This window comes from Trichoderma evansii, assembly GCF_050947405.1.
Source record: "Trichoderma evansii strain SZMC 28006 chromosome Unknown GGI43scaffold_10, whole genome shotgun sequence".
Lineage (NCBI taxonomy): Eukaryota > Fungi > Ascomycota > Sordariomycetes > Hypocreales > Hypocreaceae > Trichoderma > Trichoderma evansii.
Window position 1 is genome coordinate 1,028,583 of NW_028145196.1, and position 17,188 is coordinate 1,045,770.

General features: G+C 42.0%; 5 protein-coding genes across 5 annotated transcripts; 2 read left to right on the plus strand and 3 right to left on the minus strand.

Moving 5' to 3' along the window:
• Nucleotides 1-64: 64 nt before the first annotated feature.
• Nucleotides 65-2,007, minus strand: GGI43DRAFT_405756 (major facilitator superfamily domain-containing protein). The gene is made up of 4 exons (XM_083206072.1): nucleotides 1,592-2,007; nucleotides 1,425-1,531; nucleotides 786-1,369; nucleotides 65-710 (listed from the first exon to the last, which is right to left on the minus strand). Exons 1-4 carry the CDS (start codon nucleotides 1,812-1,814, stop codon nucleotides 281-283), a joined length of 1,344 nt encoding a protein of 447 aa, XP_083060677.1. The 5' UTR covers nucleotides 1,815-2,007; the 3' UTR covers nucleotides 65-280.
• Nucleotides 2,008-2,884: 877 nt separating this feature from the next.
• On the minus strand, nucleotides 2,885-4,257 carry GGI43DRAFT_53100 (uncharacterized protein). Its single transcript, XM_083209964.1, has 4 exons — nucleotides 3,887-4,257; nucleotides 3,415-3,798; nucleotides 3,213-3,345; nucleotides 2,885-3,164 (listed from the first exon to the last, which is right to left on the minus strand). Exons 1-4 carry the CDS (start codon nucleotides 4,131-4,133, stop codon nucleotides 3,050-3,052), a joined length of 879 nt encoding a protein of 292 aa, XP_083060678.1. The 5' UTR covers nucleotides 4,134-4,257; the 3' UTR covers nucleotides 2,885-3,049.
• Nucleotides 4,258-5,451: 1,194 nt separating this feature from the next.
• On the plus strand, nucleotides 5,452-8,307 carry GGI43DRAFT_405762 (DUF4246 domain-containing protein). Its single transcript, XM_083206073.1, has 3 exons — nucleotides 5,452-5,697; nucleotides 5,799-6,092; nucleotides 6,151-8,307. Exons 1-3 carry the CDS (start codon nucleotides 5,476-5,478, stop codon nucleotides 7,948-7,950), a joined length of 2,316 nt encoding a protein of 771 aa, XP_083060679.1. The 5' UTR covers nucleotides 5,452-5,475; the 3' UTR covers nucleotides 7,951-8,307.
• A 351-nt stretch (nucleotides 8,308-8,658) lies between these two features.
• On the minus strand, nucleotides 8,659-11,692 carry GGI43DRAFT_53123 (OPT oligopeptide transporter protein-domain-containing protein). Its single transcript, XM_083209965.1, has 7 exons — nucleotides 11,233-11,692; nucleotides 10,492-11,169; nucleotides 10,144-10,425; nucleotides 9,821-10,084; nucleotides 9,589-9,766; nucleotides 9,245-9,534; nucleotides 8,659-9,181 (listed from the first exon to the last, which is right to left on the minus strand). Exons 1-7 carry the CDS (start codon nucleotides 11,569-11,571, stop codon nucleotides 8,843-8,845), a joined length of 2,370 nt encoding a protein of 789 aa, XP_083060680.1. The 5' UTR covers nucleotides 11,572-11,692; the 3' UTR covers nucleotides 8,659-8,842.
• A 3,967-nt stretch (nucleotides 11,693-15,659) lies between these two features.
• On the plus strand, nucleotides 15,660-17,186 carry GGI43DRAFT_423051 (pyridoxal phosphate-dependent aminotransferase; the record flags this gene model as incomplete). Its single annotated transcript, XM_083208181.1, has 4 exons — nucleotides 15,660-15,899; nucleotides 15,955-16,180; nucleotides 16,240-16,511; nucleotides 16,572-17,186. The coding sequence occupies 4 exons, from the start codon at nucleotides 15,660-15,662 to the stop codon at nucleotides 17,184-17,186; spliced, it is 1,353 nt and encodes a 450-aa protein (XP_083060681.1).
• Between the last annotated feature and the right edge of the window lie 2 nt (nucleotides 17,187-17,188).

Here is a 17,188-nt window from a genome sequence, read left to right on the forward strand (position 1 = left end):
CTGAACAGTCGCATTCCACAGCAAATTTATCAGAATAGACGCGTTTTTTCTATATAAACTCTAACTTTTATCTATATTCTTTCGTATTATGTTATTATTTTCCTATTTTAGGTATATGCAACTCCAGAAACACCGGCTATATTTATTCGCCAATTGTAAACTCCCCCCTTCTAAATGACTATCCTTCACCTCCATTCTCAGCCAAATTGGGATACGTGCCTTTAAAGTTGAAGCAGGACGTATTAATTCAATTAATCAAGTCAATTGCTCGCGCGTACGCCTATACTTTCGCCCATAATTTACCTTTTGCTAAATATAATCTTGAGGCTCCGTAAAAAATACTTCCCGCGGCTAACATGACTCCAGTGAAAACCTGCAGTTTCCAATAACTTCCATTTGCAGCCGTGATCAAAGCACCTCCGATAGGACTTCCTGTCAATGCTGCGACAGACATGAAGGCATACATAGTGCCTGATCTCAGGCCAATCTCATGTATATCTGATATCTGAGCCACCAGCGCAGGACTTATTGCCGTATAAGTTCCACTACTGAATCCAAATAGAGAAGCAAAAGCCATGGTAGCTGCATTAGAATGACTCGGAAGCCATAGAGCGAATACTAGAGTGGTAGACAAGCAGGCGGCGCAAAGTGATACATTGAAATTTCCCACCTTGTCTGCTATGTATCCAGGAAGGATACGACCAATACCACTATAACATACCCATAACATATTAGCAGGTGGAAAAAGAACTCGTATACATCCGACATGCACTGATATGACGTACCTTGCCCCATTAAACATAGACACTAGATATCCAGCAAGTTGTGGCGACATACCCACGCTTCTTCCGTATGTTACCATGAAGGTGATAGGTATAAACATGCCCATTGAGTAGAAAAACCCAGCAAGGGCCGTTAATAGAAAAGGAAGATCTTTAAATGAATTTAATAGGGCCCCACCATCGTAATTCTTTGGCTGTGGGCGTAGGCGTGATTGAACAGTTAAGTTCGTTATGACGAGCAATCCTAGCATAAGAAAGGCACATATTCGCATTGTCCAACCGAAACCAATAATAGGAATAAGTCGATTGACCATGATAGGTAGAACGACTCCGCCCATACTGGATCCACTGGCCACAATACCCATTGCCAAAGCACGCTTCTTCTGAAACCATGTTGTAGTACAGCTAAAAGACGGGTATAAAACCATGGCTGCTCCAATTGGACTGCATATTGATTGAGATAGGATGAATTGGTAATACTTTGAAGAGATGGACGCCATCATGAGACCGAATACGTGGATAGTAGTACCAGAAAGTAAAAGAATCTTAGGACCGTAATGGTCAAATAGATGCCCTACAAAAGGCCCCTATGATCAGGTAAGAAATTGGGCCACTTCAGGTTTAATCAAATATTCAAATTACCGCAATAAAGATCGTAAACATAGATAATGACGGAATCCAGGATACCGTACCTGGCGACAAAGATGCGAGTTGATGAGTTTCGTAATATTCTTGGAACACGCCAACACCTATGAGAGTCAGCTTTTACAAGGCTGCAATGTTTCTGTGCCATGATAACTATGTCGTACAATTTGTCCAACCAAAGGATACGAATAGGCCAAAAAAAGCGCCCAAAACCACTAGCCATGCTCGCAAGCCTCCATCTGGGAATGACTCAGAGTCGCTCTTTTTTTCCCCAATGTCACGTAACTCGCCAACCGGTATAGAACGAACCCGGCTTTCGCTTCTCTTATCCATCGCACAAGTTTGCTTCTTGAGCATACGAAGCAAAGAATCACGAATGTTTCCCATTCAATTTTTAACGATTGTAGATTGTGGAATTTTTGGATGGGGCCGCCTGCAATAAATACGACGCGCAAATCATTCGCGCCCTTTGCAGATTTCGGAGATCCGAATATACTGACTAGTCCGATCGCGGTATCTTAATTCGTGCCGGTGTGCAGGGCGCTCTGTGCAACAAAAGGAGTTAAAAAAAAAAAAAAAACGGCAATGCCCCATCTGTTCTGCTTTTTTTTCTCCCTTTTCTTTCTTTTTCCATTTTACAATCGGGAAGGATATCCCTAGTAATCACTAGGATCTGAGTAACTTCGTAGGTAGGGTTCTAGAACTTGCGCTTCATGAACTATATAAAATTTGTAGCATTATGAAGTGTAATTAGAAAAACGAACGAAAATGTAGTTAAAGGAAGACTGCAGGGCATCCCTTGGTAACGGCTGTTGGCATGAAAATGGAGGGCAAGTTTTCTCAGCGCGAACGAAGAAAGCAAAACTCAGGGAATCCCCTACTCTGAATTTCGATATATTCATGTGCCTTAAACACAATTACATGGTGTTCTCTTACTTGCAAAACATTTGCCTAGAGGTCTGTTTATGCAACCTGCTACACGTTAAATACCTTGCATCACACACAGCGAGCATAGAGAATGTCTGAATTATTTACCAAGCAGCAGAGTTTGATGCTATTTACCATTGTGTAAAGTTATATGCTACAAATTGGAATATTTTAAGAACTGAGTACTCATAGACGCGGCCTCGTAGTGTATGAATATGGTGCATGTATGTCTAGCGGCTATGAATCTAGGCTTGGTTTATGCTAAAAAAAATAAGGCAAAAATTGCGCGAATCAATTGAATATCCTTAATTGTATGCAAAATTCATCATTTATTGAACATTTGTCTATCTAATATGTTGTACAAAGATAGAGATAAGACAGCAAGACTGTAGAAAAGACAGTTATCATACATGGGAATGATGAAACTTGAAGCTCTAGGAAATAATGTATGCAATGCGTTAAGGGTGGAGATACTGCTAAGAAGCACTAATCTATAGACTTTATCAGTATTACATTTCACAAGAGAAGAGTGAACTGTACGAATAATTACCAACATGTCTGTATACCCTAAAGCTCTATTTTAAAAATACGTTTGTATTTAACATCAAACATGGCCGCCCCCTGAAATTGCATTGGAGTCTTGGGTACTGTTCTTAATTGTGATATTACTACTATATTTACACTAGACGTCTGCTTTAGGGAGCAGTGTAGCCACCATCCACAATAAAATCAGCTCCAGTTGCGTAAGAAGAGGCATCGGAGGCCAGGTATAGGTAAATTCCCTGCATCTCGACTGTCTCGCCAAAACGTCTAGAAAAGTTAACAAGGGTTCTCTACAGTGGTAAAATATTTGCTTACCCCATGGGAATTTTATCTTTGATTGAATCCAAAACTTCTTCAGCCACAGACCCAGACAAACCAGTGTTGACGTACCCCGGAGAGACACTATTAACCCTGGCAAACCCGAGCCATTCGATCGCAAGTGATTTACCTTTACCAACATAATTTAGCGTAAGAGATTGGCGCTTTGAGAGGTGAAATAATGCGTGGGGTAACTTACAAAAGTGAATAATATGCGCTTTTGAAGCATTATACGCTGCCTGGCGCCGAGGAATGTTTACAATATGCCCGGACATACTGGCAGTGGCGATGAAGCTGCCGCTCGAAAAATTACTCAGCTTTTCCCCATCTATAGTTGTTCCTTCCTTCTTTTGTCTCCGAAAGTGTTTGCCAGCGGCGCGTGCACAATAGACTACTCCGTCAACATTGATCTTCATGAGATTATGGTATCTCTTAATATCTGCATCAACGAATGTTTCATCGCCCCAAGAAACGCCTGAGTTGGCGACAAATACATCGAGGCGGCCGTCGAAATCTTTGATAACTTTTTCCATCGCTATTTCCACTTCATCATAAGATGTAACATTGACTTGATACGCCCTGCCTGCTCAGCATTATGATTAGTACAAGACAGTTACTTTAAACGCGTGCAATAAGAAAACGGGACTTTTTTTGGGGCTCATCTTTGTTACATTTGACGTTAAAGGCCCTTTCAATGCCTGCTGCCTTGTCAATGGCCTCTTCATTCGTATTATACCAAATGGCCACGTTAGCACCCGCTTCAGCGAACGCCTTTGCGGCGGCAAGGCCTATCCCCCCTCCTGCGCCTGATATGATCGCTGTCTTGCCCTTTAGGGAGAAGAGAGACATTACCCCATTGTCTGCAGGGGGCGACGTGTTGTTACGCCGGAAAACGCCATTTTGGATGCTCTCTGTCATTTTAGGGCACTCAGGTTGTGTTAATAGTATGATGGCTATTAATAAATCTAAAGTGACATTGGTGTAAGGTTGATGGTATTGAAATGTCTTGAGTTATTATTAAATCGTGCTTTTTACGTAGTCGGCGACGCTTAATGCAAAATGTGGAGTAACCAGTTTAGAGGCCTAGTAGTTACTCCACCAAACTCATCCGACTTCGCATCGAAATGGACTTGATATTGCGCTCTGCTTCTACAATTATGTTCCGCATATTAATGGGATTATTATCGTGCACATGCGCATCCTTGAACTGCCACCTGTTGGCTGCACATCTTGAGTGTGAGATTGATTTAGTGGCCTGAGTTACTGCTGATACGGATTTATTAAGGCATTCCTAGCTCAGAAAATGCTTTAGCATTGGGTTAACCAAAAGCTAAAACAAACCATTGAGACTAGCAGAGCATATATTGGGAGTTCATGCAGCCAGAAATATTCACAGCATGTTCACAGACATCGAGATTCGGGCTAAACGAAAGTGTATATAGGCGCTACCAGGCACTAAATTTGAGTAGCCATATCCCTAACGTGATGGGGCTTGTTTTTAACGCTTATACCAAGATGTAAATTCTAATGTTACCGTCTTCACCATCAGTCAGGTATTGCTACTAGCGTTTACTGGTTTGTATGAGAGAAAAAAAGAGAAGTCTGAAATACATAAATGAAGTTGAAAGATGCAAATACTTGATTTGAATTAAATAAACCTAGTGAGGAAACGTGTTACTTGCACTTGCCTCTCGATTCAGGAGCCTTCAGCGACGGCGCTTCTTTTTTTGCATTTTGTATGTTTGCATATATTCATACTTGTGGCCTTAACATCTGGCTTCTAATTTAGCATTGCATTCTCCAGACTCATTTTTAATTTTAAATTGCTTCGTGTAGCGCAAAATACTATCCAAGGACTGCCATCTGTGAGAAGATGTGGTGGCCGGCGAGATCCAAGAGTGAACAAAAGCGCGGGGTAGACCGCCCAAGGAAAGTCTTTCTTTACTTAGTAGCTAGCAGTTTTTCTATTCGTAATACTGGATGGGAGAAAAAAAATAACAACAGATTTTGTTTGGGTTCGTTATTATTAAACACCTATATACTTTATATCTTTCACACCATCGCCCTTTTTTTACCGAAAACCCGAGTCGAGAGACTCGCTCGTATTTCAGGCAGGCACGTCGGCACTAGGTAAAACTAGCTTAGTGTCGTTCGCTAGAGTCTCCCTGCTGCCTAGCCCCTGTCTACATGTATATATTCGGGCCCAGTTTCAGCAACACATCACAGGAACGCTTCACAGCAACTCACGACATCAATCAGAATGGATAACGCGCAATCAGGATTCTCTAAAGAAGAAATCAAAAACTTTAAAGAATGGGTTCAGTCACAAAATAAAAGACCTCACATCTGGGATGCTCGGCGGTGGTTCCATGGCTCCCACCACATCCGCGATGAATCAGATGCTTCACTTGATACGGCTATTGGTTCACTCGTTGACGAAGCCATCGGCGATGCTATCAAGGAAATGGAAAATCGCAATATGGTAGGTTTAATCTGTTTATTGTGTTGAAGTCGCCACTTTTGTCTTTCTGTACACTTAATACCTATTTGCCGCCAAGAGATGCATGCTGACGACCAAAATAGGCGTTGTCGCATCTCAAAATTCCAGGCTTGGGACTCCCGTTACGGTATATGCCGCCAGAGGACCAGCGATTTCCTGTCTTGATAGGTGCTCAAGGCTATGACTGGAAAGCCACAACACTTCTGATACGAGAAGTTTGTATGTTTAAGTTTATAGAGGAAATAACAAACAAAGCTCAGTGGTGGGAGAAAGTGTTCAATCCCCAAATTGCCGAAAAATGGAAACAAGAGGCACTGGAAATGAATTGGAAAGAATATAGAAATTATGCAGATTTCACGCCCGCAATGGCAGAATGCGTAAGTTTTAACCGCCTCTAATGCCAAGAGAATGCGTAAATAACGAGGACAACATTAGTGCCTTACCGAATTGCGACTCAAAGCCGATATATTTACCAAGACTGGACTGAATCCTATATTTGACTATTCTTCTTGTGTCATAAAATCCGATAGCCTTGTCCCGGAGAGCTTGCGAAATGCTCTTCGCTCGGCAGCCGCAAAGCTTGAAAATGTTCCCGACGAAGAAAAAGATTGGCATCCGGGTAGTAGCCGTAAGGTTCTCGATCTTGTACACCCTTCTCTATGGCCATTTATCTATGGCCGTACCCCCGTCCTACTTGACAAACGGATCAATGTTACGAACGCTTTGGACCACTGCGGTGTTGGAACTATCCTCACGGCTCCAAAGCCAATCGAAACAGCTGATCCTGACCCTGAGAGGCCTTATTCATTAGCGGCACCGTATTCGGAGCCTGTACCTTCTCTTTCACACAAATTTCAATGGTTGCCATGCGACGTTGTGCTTGATGGCCAGTCCGCCAAAATCGACAGTTATATCAATAACTTGCACCCAGTGGATCATGCAAGCTTATACCCCATCATCGAACGCTTCGTCGAGAAGTCATTACCGGCATGGGATGTAATATATCGATGGCCTAAAGAGTTTGAAACTCAGCGCTTAACAACAAACCATGCGCGCGACGATTGCATGGTCCCTGAAATATGTGAACCGCATGGAGAATGCAATCCATGGAATCGTCCACTTGATGAAGGTGAGCCATGGCGAGATGATAGGGAGCCTTATACAGCAGAATATCGCGATTCAGAACGTTTCAAGCGTGATATGGAGTGGTTAGCTGAAACGCACAAGCTCAATCTGCCGGAACCTGGGCCGACGGATAATTCTGTTTGGTTAGAGGCATCTTGCGTCAAATCGAGCGGCTTCTTCAACGGAGCGTCTCGTATCCAAGTCATCGTTAAGTTGGCTAATGTTCATCTCAGCCCTGAAGACCCTGATTTCAAATTTGAAGTGTCTAAAGAGCTTGCTGATTGGTATATGGCCCCTCTCAACAAAGATGCCGCCGATCCAGATTTGGACGGGTCTTCTTATAAACCGGGTACCTCTGAGGGTTCCACCTCAGATTCTGATATTTCGTCAAGCCCGAGACGATCTTTGTCCTTAAATCTTTCAGACTATCATGATTTATATATGAATAATGACCCTACTGAGTTTGAAGGCGGATCGTGGCATACTGAGGGAATGTTGAATGAGCATATATGCGCAACTGCGCTTTTTTACTACGACTCTGAAAATCTTACCGACTGTCATCTTGACTTTCGCACACCTGCTGACCGTGAGGAGCTCATGATGAATCTCAATTACGGACAAAGCCAACATTTTCCGATCGAGCGCACATTTGCTATCCCAAATGCTTACCGCGACACTTTACAAAACATTGGCGGCGTTCTCACCACGAATAGCCCTTCTACAGGAGATGCCGACACTCGAGCTGTTTTCTTCCCGAACCTTCTGCAACATCGTGTTTCTCCATTCCGCCTTAAAGACCCAACACGGCCAGGCCACCGCAAGATTCTAGCTCTCTTTCTTGTGGACCCAGCGATTCCTGTTATTTCTACAGCTAATGTACCGCCGCAGCAGCGTCACTGGTGGTCTCGCGAAACTGGCGTTGAAGAGGCTCTTGCTCATCGTCTACCGAATGAGCTGACCCAATCCGTCCTTGAAGATGCGATCGGACTTCCTATTAGCTTGAATGAAGCCAAAAGCATCCGGTTGGACCTGATGGAAGAAAGATCGTCGAAAAAAGACGATATGGAGGAAGAGTTGCAGCGCAACACCTGGAATTTTTGTGAACATTGATGGCTGAGCAAATCACTTGTTACAGTGGGATTCTAACCATGTGCCTTTTGTTTTATGATTAAGGGTGTAAAGGCTGGGTATAGCTGTATTGATAGAACTCCAGGGAGCAGCCATGTTATTCCTTTTGTTATTTTCAAAAGTCAAATGCTGTGTCTGTTGTATGACACTGGCCGCTAGCGGATTGATATCTATATATTAGGTATTTAGAGATAATCTTGCTGGTAACATGGATGAACTAGCCACCTTCTTTTCGGAATGCCAACACCTGGCTTGATGATAGCAAGTAATAATATACAGGGATACTGCGCGCCGTAACGCCATTATAATAGAATGATCAATACTCTCTTGCTTACTCTAGTAGTCTTCACCTAGCAATCACCATACTCATCTCAATAATGGATCTTAGTAATCTTTTGAGGCATGATGCCCGACCCCAACCTTTTACCTTCTCGATGGCGATGTTAGCCTGCAATAAGTTTTGATATGGGCACCCACTCCTTTAACTAGCAAAATTATGTCTTCATCAATAGTTGGTTGGCACATGAGTGAGTGAGTGTGTCGGACTGATGGTCTGATTATCACCAAAATGGCATACACAAGTGTACACATATGAATAGCCCAAAGTCACTTTCAGTAGCAGCACAAGTATTGAACAATCTGAAATAGAGTTATTATTTCAATTTATATCTGGTTATCATCTTGTTCATCGCCAGACGATGCACAATTGTGAAGTTCCAATAGATCTCCGTTTATAAGTTCCTGCGCCATATCCTTCATACGAAGTATTCAAGAAATAGCTGAAAGAACAGACGAAAGAGTTTTTGGGCCTTCATAGCTGGATTTCCTTTGCGAAATCCTATTATTAGTTAAAACGATTATGGTCAAACCTTGATTATTCTGAGACTGGGCAGAAGTCATAGTAGCCATCGACGTGGTTACCCCACCATGAGGGAAAGGGGACAGAACGACCGCCAGCCCCGAAAACTGCAAAAGATAGAATGAAGAGTGCCGTTAGACTAGCACCGTCGAAGGCACCAGTGATAAGATATGAGTAATCTTTGAAGATACGAGGTCGATAGTTTCGGAGGTAAAACTGAGTGAAAAACCCGGCGAGAACCTGGCTCAGAAGAACGCAAGTCTGGGACGCATTGTACGGGATGTATCCCGCATATTGAATGAACTGGGCCATATTGATATCTGTAGTATCAAAGTTTCGGATTTTGGGGACGAACTGTAGAAAAGAAAGGGAATGAGTAGGAGTAACTAAAAGACTAGGAGGGGCGATGAGACTTACATATACAAAGATACGATGAAGAGCAACCACTCCAGCGCCGATAGCCAATCCAATGGATACCATTTCGTACTCTGCACCTGCCTTATACAGATATTTTGCAAGGGCCCAAGAGGCCGCGTTGGTGTTGTATGATTGGATAGTCGCACCACTCCATGAAGCGTTTCCATTACTGTCTATAAGAAGGTCGCGGTTACCATTGACGATAGTGATCATGATGGCGTAATTGACGAAACCGCCTAGGATGGTGCCGTATATTTGTGTCGTAAACATGACTCGAGGGGGGATTTTAACTGTATCAATGCAATTAGTATTTTTAGTTGCGCACCACACGAAATAGTACATACGATATTCTCCCATCTTCAGGTCATTGCATAAGTTGACACAATTTAAGATAACGTTATGTGACCAAGCAGCAAAGTACATGTTTCCTACGGGGCGACCCGGAAGCATCAGGCCAGCCAACATCTTTGACAGATTATTGGTAGCAATGCCATTACCATAACGTGAGTAGAGGATGGTGCTCTGGAAATTGTGTTAGATTGCTCATCTTGAAGTTGTCTTATGATAAGCACTCACAAAAGGCGCAATAAAGATTCCAAGAAGTAGTGATACAATATAAGCCCACGCAGGAAGCGTAATATTTTCTTTGATAACAACGACAAGACCGAGAACAAAGCTGAAAACGAGTACCGATATGTACCACCACCATGGTGTTTCTTTATAGTGCTTAGCCATGTGTTCGTGATGTCGGTCGTCGTATCGTCCGCTCTTCGCGCTCTTGTATGCTCTTTTGATATCTCCGCCCCAGAATAGGCAGCAATGGGCAACTAGGGCTCCAATCTAAATAATGGTTAGCTATTTTGGACTATAATATTTGCGTTTGGTATATGGATACTTACAGCTGCGTTTGCCATGAACATCGCGTACGCAAAGCTTCCTGTGAGTCTGGGGATGCCATATTTCTGCAAAGCGCTTTCGTCGAGCACGCCACCAACAAACACTTTAGAAACAGGATACTTGGTACCATCTTCAGATCGGAGTTGCGTAGACATAAATGGCTGCGACTTTGAGTTCCAAGAATTGGAATAATAAATGGCTATCATCACAATGTAACAGACGATATATCCAAGTGCGGAATGAGCTTGCAACGTCAAAGGCAGAGAAGTATTGGTAGATGTAATCTAATGAAACATGTCAGTCCAATCTGATAACTTAGCCAAAATTTCAATCAATAGGTGCTCTCTCACATATTGCCAGTCGAAAGAAAGACTGAAAATTCCTAGTCCTTCGTTGTTGAGCGAGCCACCGAATATATTCGTAAGAGCAGCTGCTTTCGAACCAGTCGCACGCATGGCTGCTAAGCATGGGATGGAAACGGAATTCAGGAACGGAAAAATGTAAGCAGGAAAGAATTCGTAAAAGAACATGCCCACGAAACTGTACCAAAAGACTCGAAGTGGCTTGGATCCCTTCAAGTTTTGCCAGTGAAGACCTTGGAGTGTCTTGACAGTTGGAAGAGTGCTCCAGTAGACCGCTTCCACGTGCCAGACTGCAATAGGACGCAACATGCCACAGATTCCATAACCAAATAATCCAATCGAAATTGTACTCAAGATAACAGTAGATGCAGTCAAAGGTAAGTTGTAAAATAGATTTTGTGCAGTGAATACTGTAATACTGGCAGAGGCATTTGAGGCAGATGTGGCTGTAATGGCACATACGGCATGCTCTTTAAGGTTCCAGGGTCCAGGATTGATGAATGAGGCGACGGATATCCAGAGTGGCAGCTTTGCTTGGCCGTTTTTCGCTGCCCATCGTGCTTTTAGTCGATCGCCGCGAGGAAGGAATGCAGCCCACGCGTTGCCTGCGAAATAGGCGATAAGGACAATAAAAGTTCCTGAGATTGTTACTGCCGTCGGTTTGAACTAAATTGTGTGTCAGCTTATTCTCGATATATATGAAGAGCACTTATTGATGCAGTTGCTGACCTGGTAGATCTGGCTCATAATAGCCTGAAAAGCAGAAAGACAAGTAGCCAAAAAGAGACTTCGGAAAGTCACGGACGGTTCATGGTCATCTCGTAGCGGCAATAGGTGCGCTGCTGCATCAGCGCCCGTAATGATAATTACATCGTCGCTGGCGTTATCCTGGCCACTGTTGTCGTCGTAGTCGTCACTATCAATGGGGATAGTGCTGCTTATACCGGTAACCTTCTCGCTTTTCTCATAATCTACGTTGCCACCAGAGCGAACTTCTTCATCGGAGATCTCATGTCTGACTGCCTTGTCCTCGTGAACAAGGGGATCATCTGTTATTGACGCCGCCATGTTGGCATGAATCAGCAACCACACAGGTAGTGAAAACGTTGCGTCAAAACAAAAAAGAAAAGGAAATGACAGTGGCCGACATTTTGGCTGAGTCTGTTTCTATAAACATTTTCATTTTTTTGTTGTCTTAATCAAAATATCGTATGAACGTGACATTGTGAGGCGATAACATACGTCTGAATCGCTATGGAGTTACCAGGACGGTGGTGTAATACGGGTGAGACGTTATGCAATCAATAGATTGGGTATTTTTGCGTGGCAACTAACGACCAACTACTGTTGTTCTGGGAGGGACTTTTGAAAATATGCACCAAAATGGCACGGACTTTCCTCCTGTGGCTAGTCTCGATACCATGCGCTTGGAAAAGTTCCCGAGGCTAGTTTGTAGATTAAGTTAATGTAGACGTTCTAGATTGTAACGCAAAGCGACAACAGACGTGGGCCTTTAACCCAACGTGTATCAAACTTCTCATAAATTGCGCATACGTTGAATTTACGGAATTAAAAAATCATCTTTAATTGCCTTCTCTTGTCCCGAAGAGGAGGTAACAAGTCCAGTAGTACACTGCGCCCCACTCCTCAAGGGCGTCGGGCGAAGGTATATGGGTACGATGTGTAAGTACTGTATTTCTAGCATTTTGGCTCATTCAAGTAAATTGCATGTACTTTAAAAGCACGGTAAATTGTATCTTAATCTTCATACATGGGACTGTCCTGCTGGTTCTGGCTTACCTCTGCAGAATAACATGGCAGGCGAGTCACATGGAACACCATTATTTGCTTTCAAACTTTGACCAGGAACCTTTGTTGAATCTGTTCATTCTCTTCATTAAGCAAGTGACTCTTTAGTGCTGTAAATAACATCATTGCGGCGAATAACTTAGATGGTTACATTTATCCACACCCATCTCGGCGGTTAGGGGGTCACTTTGCCACCCATGTCACATTCAAAAGTAGTAGCAGCTGTACTAATACGAACCCTTTTCGAACCGCTGACTTGTAATATGCTTAAACAGCCTCGGATATCACCTTATCAATGATGATCGAGCTAGTAGTTAAACGCTAGAGCCATCCTCTAGGAATATTAGCCTTACAACGCTAGAGAAGATCTTTTGTATGCAGCCATGAGGCACCAAATATGGGGTGCGCTGGTTAAAGTTGATTATGTGATAGGTGCCTAAGAAAAAACGTGGTGGCAAATTTGGGTCATGTCTTGATAAACCGGATTTATGTTTCTCTGAATATTGTATAATACGATGTAATTCGTTTTGGACCTCGGGGTGGCATGCTGTCAAGCACACTGACTATTCTATTTGGGGATGCCAAACAGGGGTATCAGGGTTTTAAGAACATATATTGAAGTGAAAACGACAAAGGCAAGTAAAATATCGGCGACTGATTCGTACATATATGAAATATTCTTCCCATTTCCAATACAATAATAGAGAGAACCCCTCCAGCCATCAGATAAGACGCTTTTTGGTGAATTGTACTCATTTAAATAGAAGGTATCTAAAGTAGTCGAATTTATCTGATGAATGTACTATTAATTGCTTCTTGTGTTGGGCGTCTGATATACCAAGAGCCGCTACTAAATGTGCTTTTTACACGATGTTTATGGTCTCGGATAAAACACATTGCTATTTTTGTAGCTCGCGTTCGATTTGCAGTCTTTCACTTAACCCCCGGCTTCTGTTTTCTACTTATTATTGTTAGATCTGTTATACATAATTTAGTAGAATATATATAGAATTGTCCTAATAACCTCGTACAGCCGTTTTTAACTTGCTAAAACTGTAATACGGAACACGCTATTATACTTCGTAGTCTTCGTAGTGATCTAGCTGCTTACAGTGTTTCTCGGAATGATGCCATTTTTAGCGTGCCCGTTTCGATACAAGCTAAAAAGCTTAGCTTTAAAATTAGGACTGTTTGCTAGAACTCCGGCTCCACTGCATGCCTAGTTCCTATTTCGCCATATGCCACACGCCACATTTTCGTAAAGCACTAAGGTTATATCTCATGAAGAATGCCATATGCGTGAAAAGCGCTATTGTTCTAGAAAATATAGTTACCTAATATCCCAGAAGACGATCGATGCTAAAAATTATGCATTCTGCAGCATCTGACTGCGTAGAAAAAATGGAATGCCTATCCAGTGTACCCCAAGTCTGCTATCCGACATCCCGAGGTACTTCATATTAATATGTGTGTACATGAAAAATCAAATTACCTCGCATGTGATGACGAAGCGGTTTATTGCAAAGGATAAGTATTTTTGTTATACTTTTAATCCAAGAAAATATATCCTTATATATAAGGAAAAAAGAAAGAAATTACTCTATATTTATTATTACCCGTTGGTTCCACTTTCAGAGACCAACTGTAAGTCTACGCCTTACAGTTAGGCCGGAAATTCGTGAAACGCCTGGAAAAATAATACAGGTTTTACAGCTTAAAATTCAGTTACTTTATATAAATTAAAAAAAACTAAAATAGCAGTAAAAGAAAAAAAAAATAATATTATAATAAAAAAACTATATAAAATAACTTTTATATATATAGTTTATTATATTACAGGGGTTATAGTGTTTATAAAGTTAATTTTATATATTAATTTTAATTATATTTTTAGATTTTTTTTATAATTTTTTTAAAAATATTTAAGTTTTAAAATAATATTATAGTATATATTTAAAATTAAATAAAAATATGATAAGTAATTAAAATTAATTGTTTAATATTAATTTTATTATTTTTACTTATTTTTTATATGTTTTAAATAGTATTTATAGCTTTGAGGTTGTGGTTTAGATGTTATTAACGTGTTATTGTTTTTTTTAAGTTTGGATTATATAGAAAAAGGGTTATTTGGCTGTGTATATTACTTTTCCGGGCGTTTTACGAATTTCTGGCCTAACTGTGAGGCGTAGACTTACAGTTGGCCACTGTAAGTGGAGCCAACGGGTAGTAAAATAAAAACAATCCTCTTTTTTCTCTTTTCTCTTTTTTCTATTTTTATTTATATAAACGCTCACTTTAAAAAATAGTAGCGTAAGTATTCCCTTGTATTTCCTATATATATTTGGGTGTTGGGTATTAATAGACTTGGGGTATTGGAGAGGTGTTACGACCTGGTTCCCCGTAACAGTTGAATCCCTTATAATAGCTGGTTCCGTTACAGTAATTGCTACAATAGTGATTATTGGCCTAATCTTTTGCCCTGTTTGGCTTAACGGTATAACGGATCGTTACAAGAGGGATTCCTTAAAAAAAAAAAAGGAGAAGGGGGGATGCTACGGTTACTCAGCGGGCTGACTAGTAAGCACCCTTGCTGACTATTAGTCAACCCGCCGAGTAAGCCAGAATTTTTATTATTTAAATATTTAAACATCATAATTTTTTAAAGATCATTTAGTAGGAGCGTTAATCGGTAAGTTAGGTTAATGGTTAAAGCTAGTTTTATGTTTTGTAAGTGCAAGTGATTTCCTTTTTCACGTGAAAGGTAAAAGCAAGGTGAGTATTGCTCGGGGTCAAGTTATGTGTAGTCGCAGCATCTTTTGCTATGTCTTTGACGTGATGCCTCCATGCATTTTGAGACTCGGGTGGTTTTTAAAATAATATTTCGTGCGTTAGCAGATTTCAACAGAAATATGTTAATAAAACATTTGTTATACTAGCTATCAAGTGCATTGATGGCCTATCAGCTACCAAAAACGTCCATCATCGTCTTTTTAGGACACATCCTCTGCTCTTAAAACATTATGCGTGCATGATTCGGATAAGCGACCCGAAATATGTAGGAACAATGAAGCTGAATATACACGTTTTTTTATCCGACTCCTTTACCTTTCTATAGCTAAGTACAAAAACCTTCATCGCATGTTTACAACCAGAGCCGCCGCCTGCCGCATCGACCCGGGGCGCGGCGCCGTTGCGCCGGCCCTCTACTTTCATCACGCCTCTTCGGCGCATATCGCCGAATACATGGAAGCTGAGATAAAAGTCGAGTATTTAATGCACCCGATTCCTAGCAATATTTGCCTGATCATGCAATCAATTTCTCTCGTCACAAAGGAATATTCAAGATGGAATCTAAAAAAACCGAATATGACGTCTTGACCGCGCTGGCAAGGCAAATGCGTCTTTCCGCTACCTTAGAAATAAACGAACTTGTTCATCGGCGCACAGCTAAAGGCCACAAAGTTGTGCACCTGGGATTTGGCGAGGCAACCTTTCCTATACAGCAGAATGTAGCTGCAGCTCATAGGGAGGCCAGCGATATTACTAGCTACCTTCCAGTTGCAGGACTGGCCGAATTACGAGAAGTTGGTATTCTGACATGATATACCAATGTTACGGTGATACTGACTCTTGGGGCAGGCTATCGCCAAATTCCAATCTCGGCGTCTCAAAAATAATATCCAGCCAGACCAGGTTGTCGTGGCTCTAGGCTCCAAGCCATTGCTATTTGCACTTTTTGACCTTCTTCAAGGGGATGTTCTGTTGCCGCGGCCATCGTGGGTCAGTTATGAGCCTCAAATTATCCATGCAGGAAAGCAAATATTCTGGGTAGAAACGGATGAAGAAGATCGTCATACTATCACAGGTCTGAGGCTATATTTCCATCATTTGCCTTGCAGGCCATTTAGCTAACAGCTGATAAAGAAACGTCTCTGGAATCAGCATTTTCAAGCGCGGTTGAAGAAGGTGGCAATCCTCGAATTATGCTTATAAATAGCCCTTCTAATCCCACTGGTCAAGCTTTCAATAAACATGATATAGAGATAATCAGTGCTTTTTGCAAAAGCCATGATATCACTCTCATCAGCGATGAGATATATTCTGACATCAGCTTTTCCGAAGAAAATAGTGCAACTCCGTGCTCAGGCTCGCAGTTTAGCATTGGCCAGAAAATTTTGACTGGTGGACTATCAAAGGTACACATTTCTTTCCTTTGTTATAATTTAATTCACTGACAGTTGAATACCACATCATAGACCTATTCTGCTGGAGGATGGAGGGTTGGCTATGCCATCTTTCCTGCAAACGATTTCGGGGAGAAAGTACAATTAGCAGTCCTGGCGTATGCGTCTGAATGCTGGTCTACCGCCTCAGCACCCGCCCAAAAGGCCGCTGCCGTAGCGTTCAATACTAGTCCAGAAATGGATTTGTATCGCAGCCAGGTTGTTTCATTGCACAAAAAATGCACGTTGGCCTTGTATCATGCTTTACGTCAATGTGGCCTCGCGGTTTCAGAGCCAAAAGGTGCCTTTTACGTGTATCCATCGTTTCATCCATATTCGAATCAGCTTGAAGCTCGCGGAATCTGGTCCAGCCAAGAGTTATCCCGTTGGCTCATTGAGGAGTGTGGCGTCGCAGCCCTTCCTGGTTCGGTATTTGGCGAGGATGATGCAGGGCTCATAGGCGGTCGATATCGCCTACGGATGGCCACAAGCTACCTGTACTTCCACGATCAGGCCGAAAGATATGAACATGGATATAATATTCTCAATCTAGCTTCAGACGCTAATAACGTTTTAAAGTTACCTTTACTGGACGAGGCCATACAGGCCATCCAAAACGCAGTGGCAAAGCTTCGAATAGGGCCATAAAT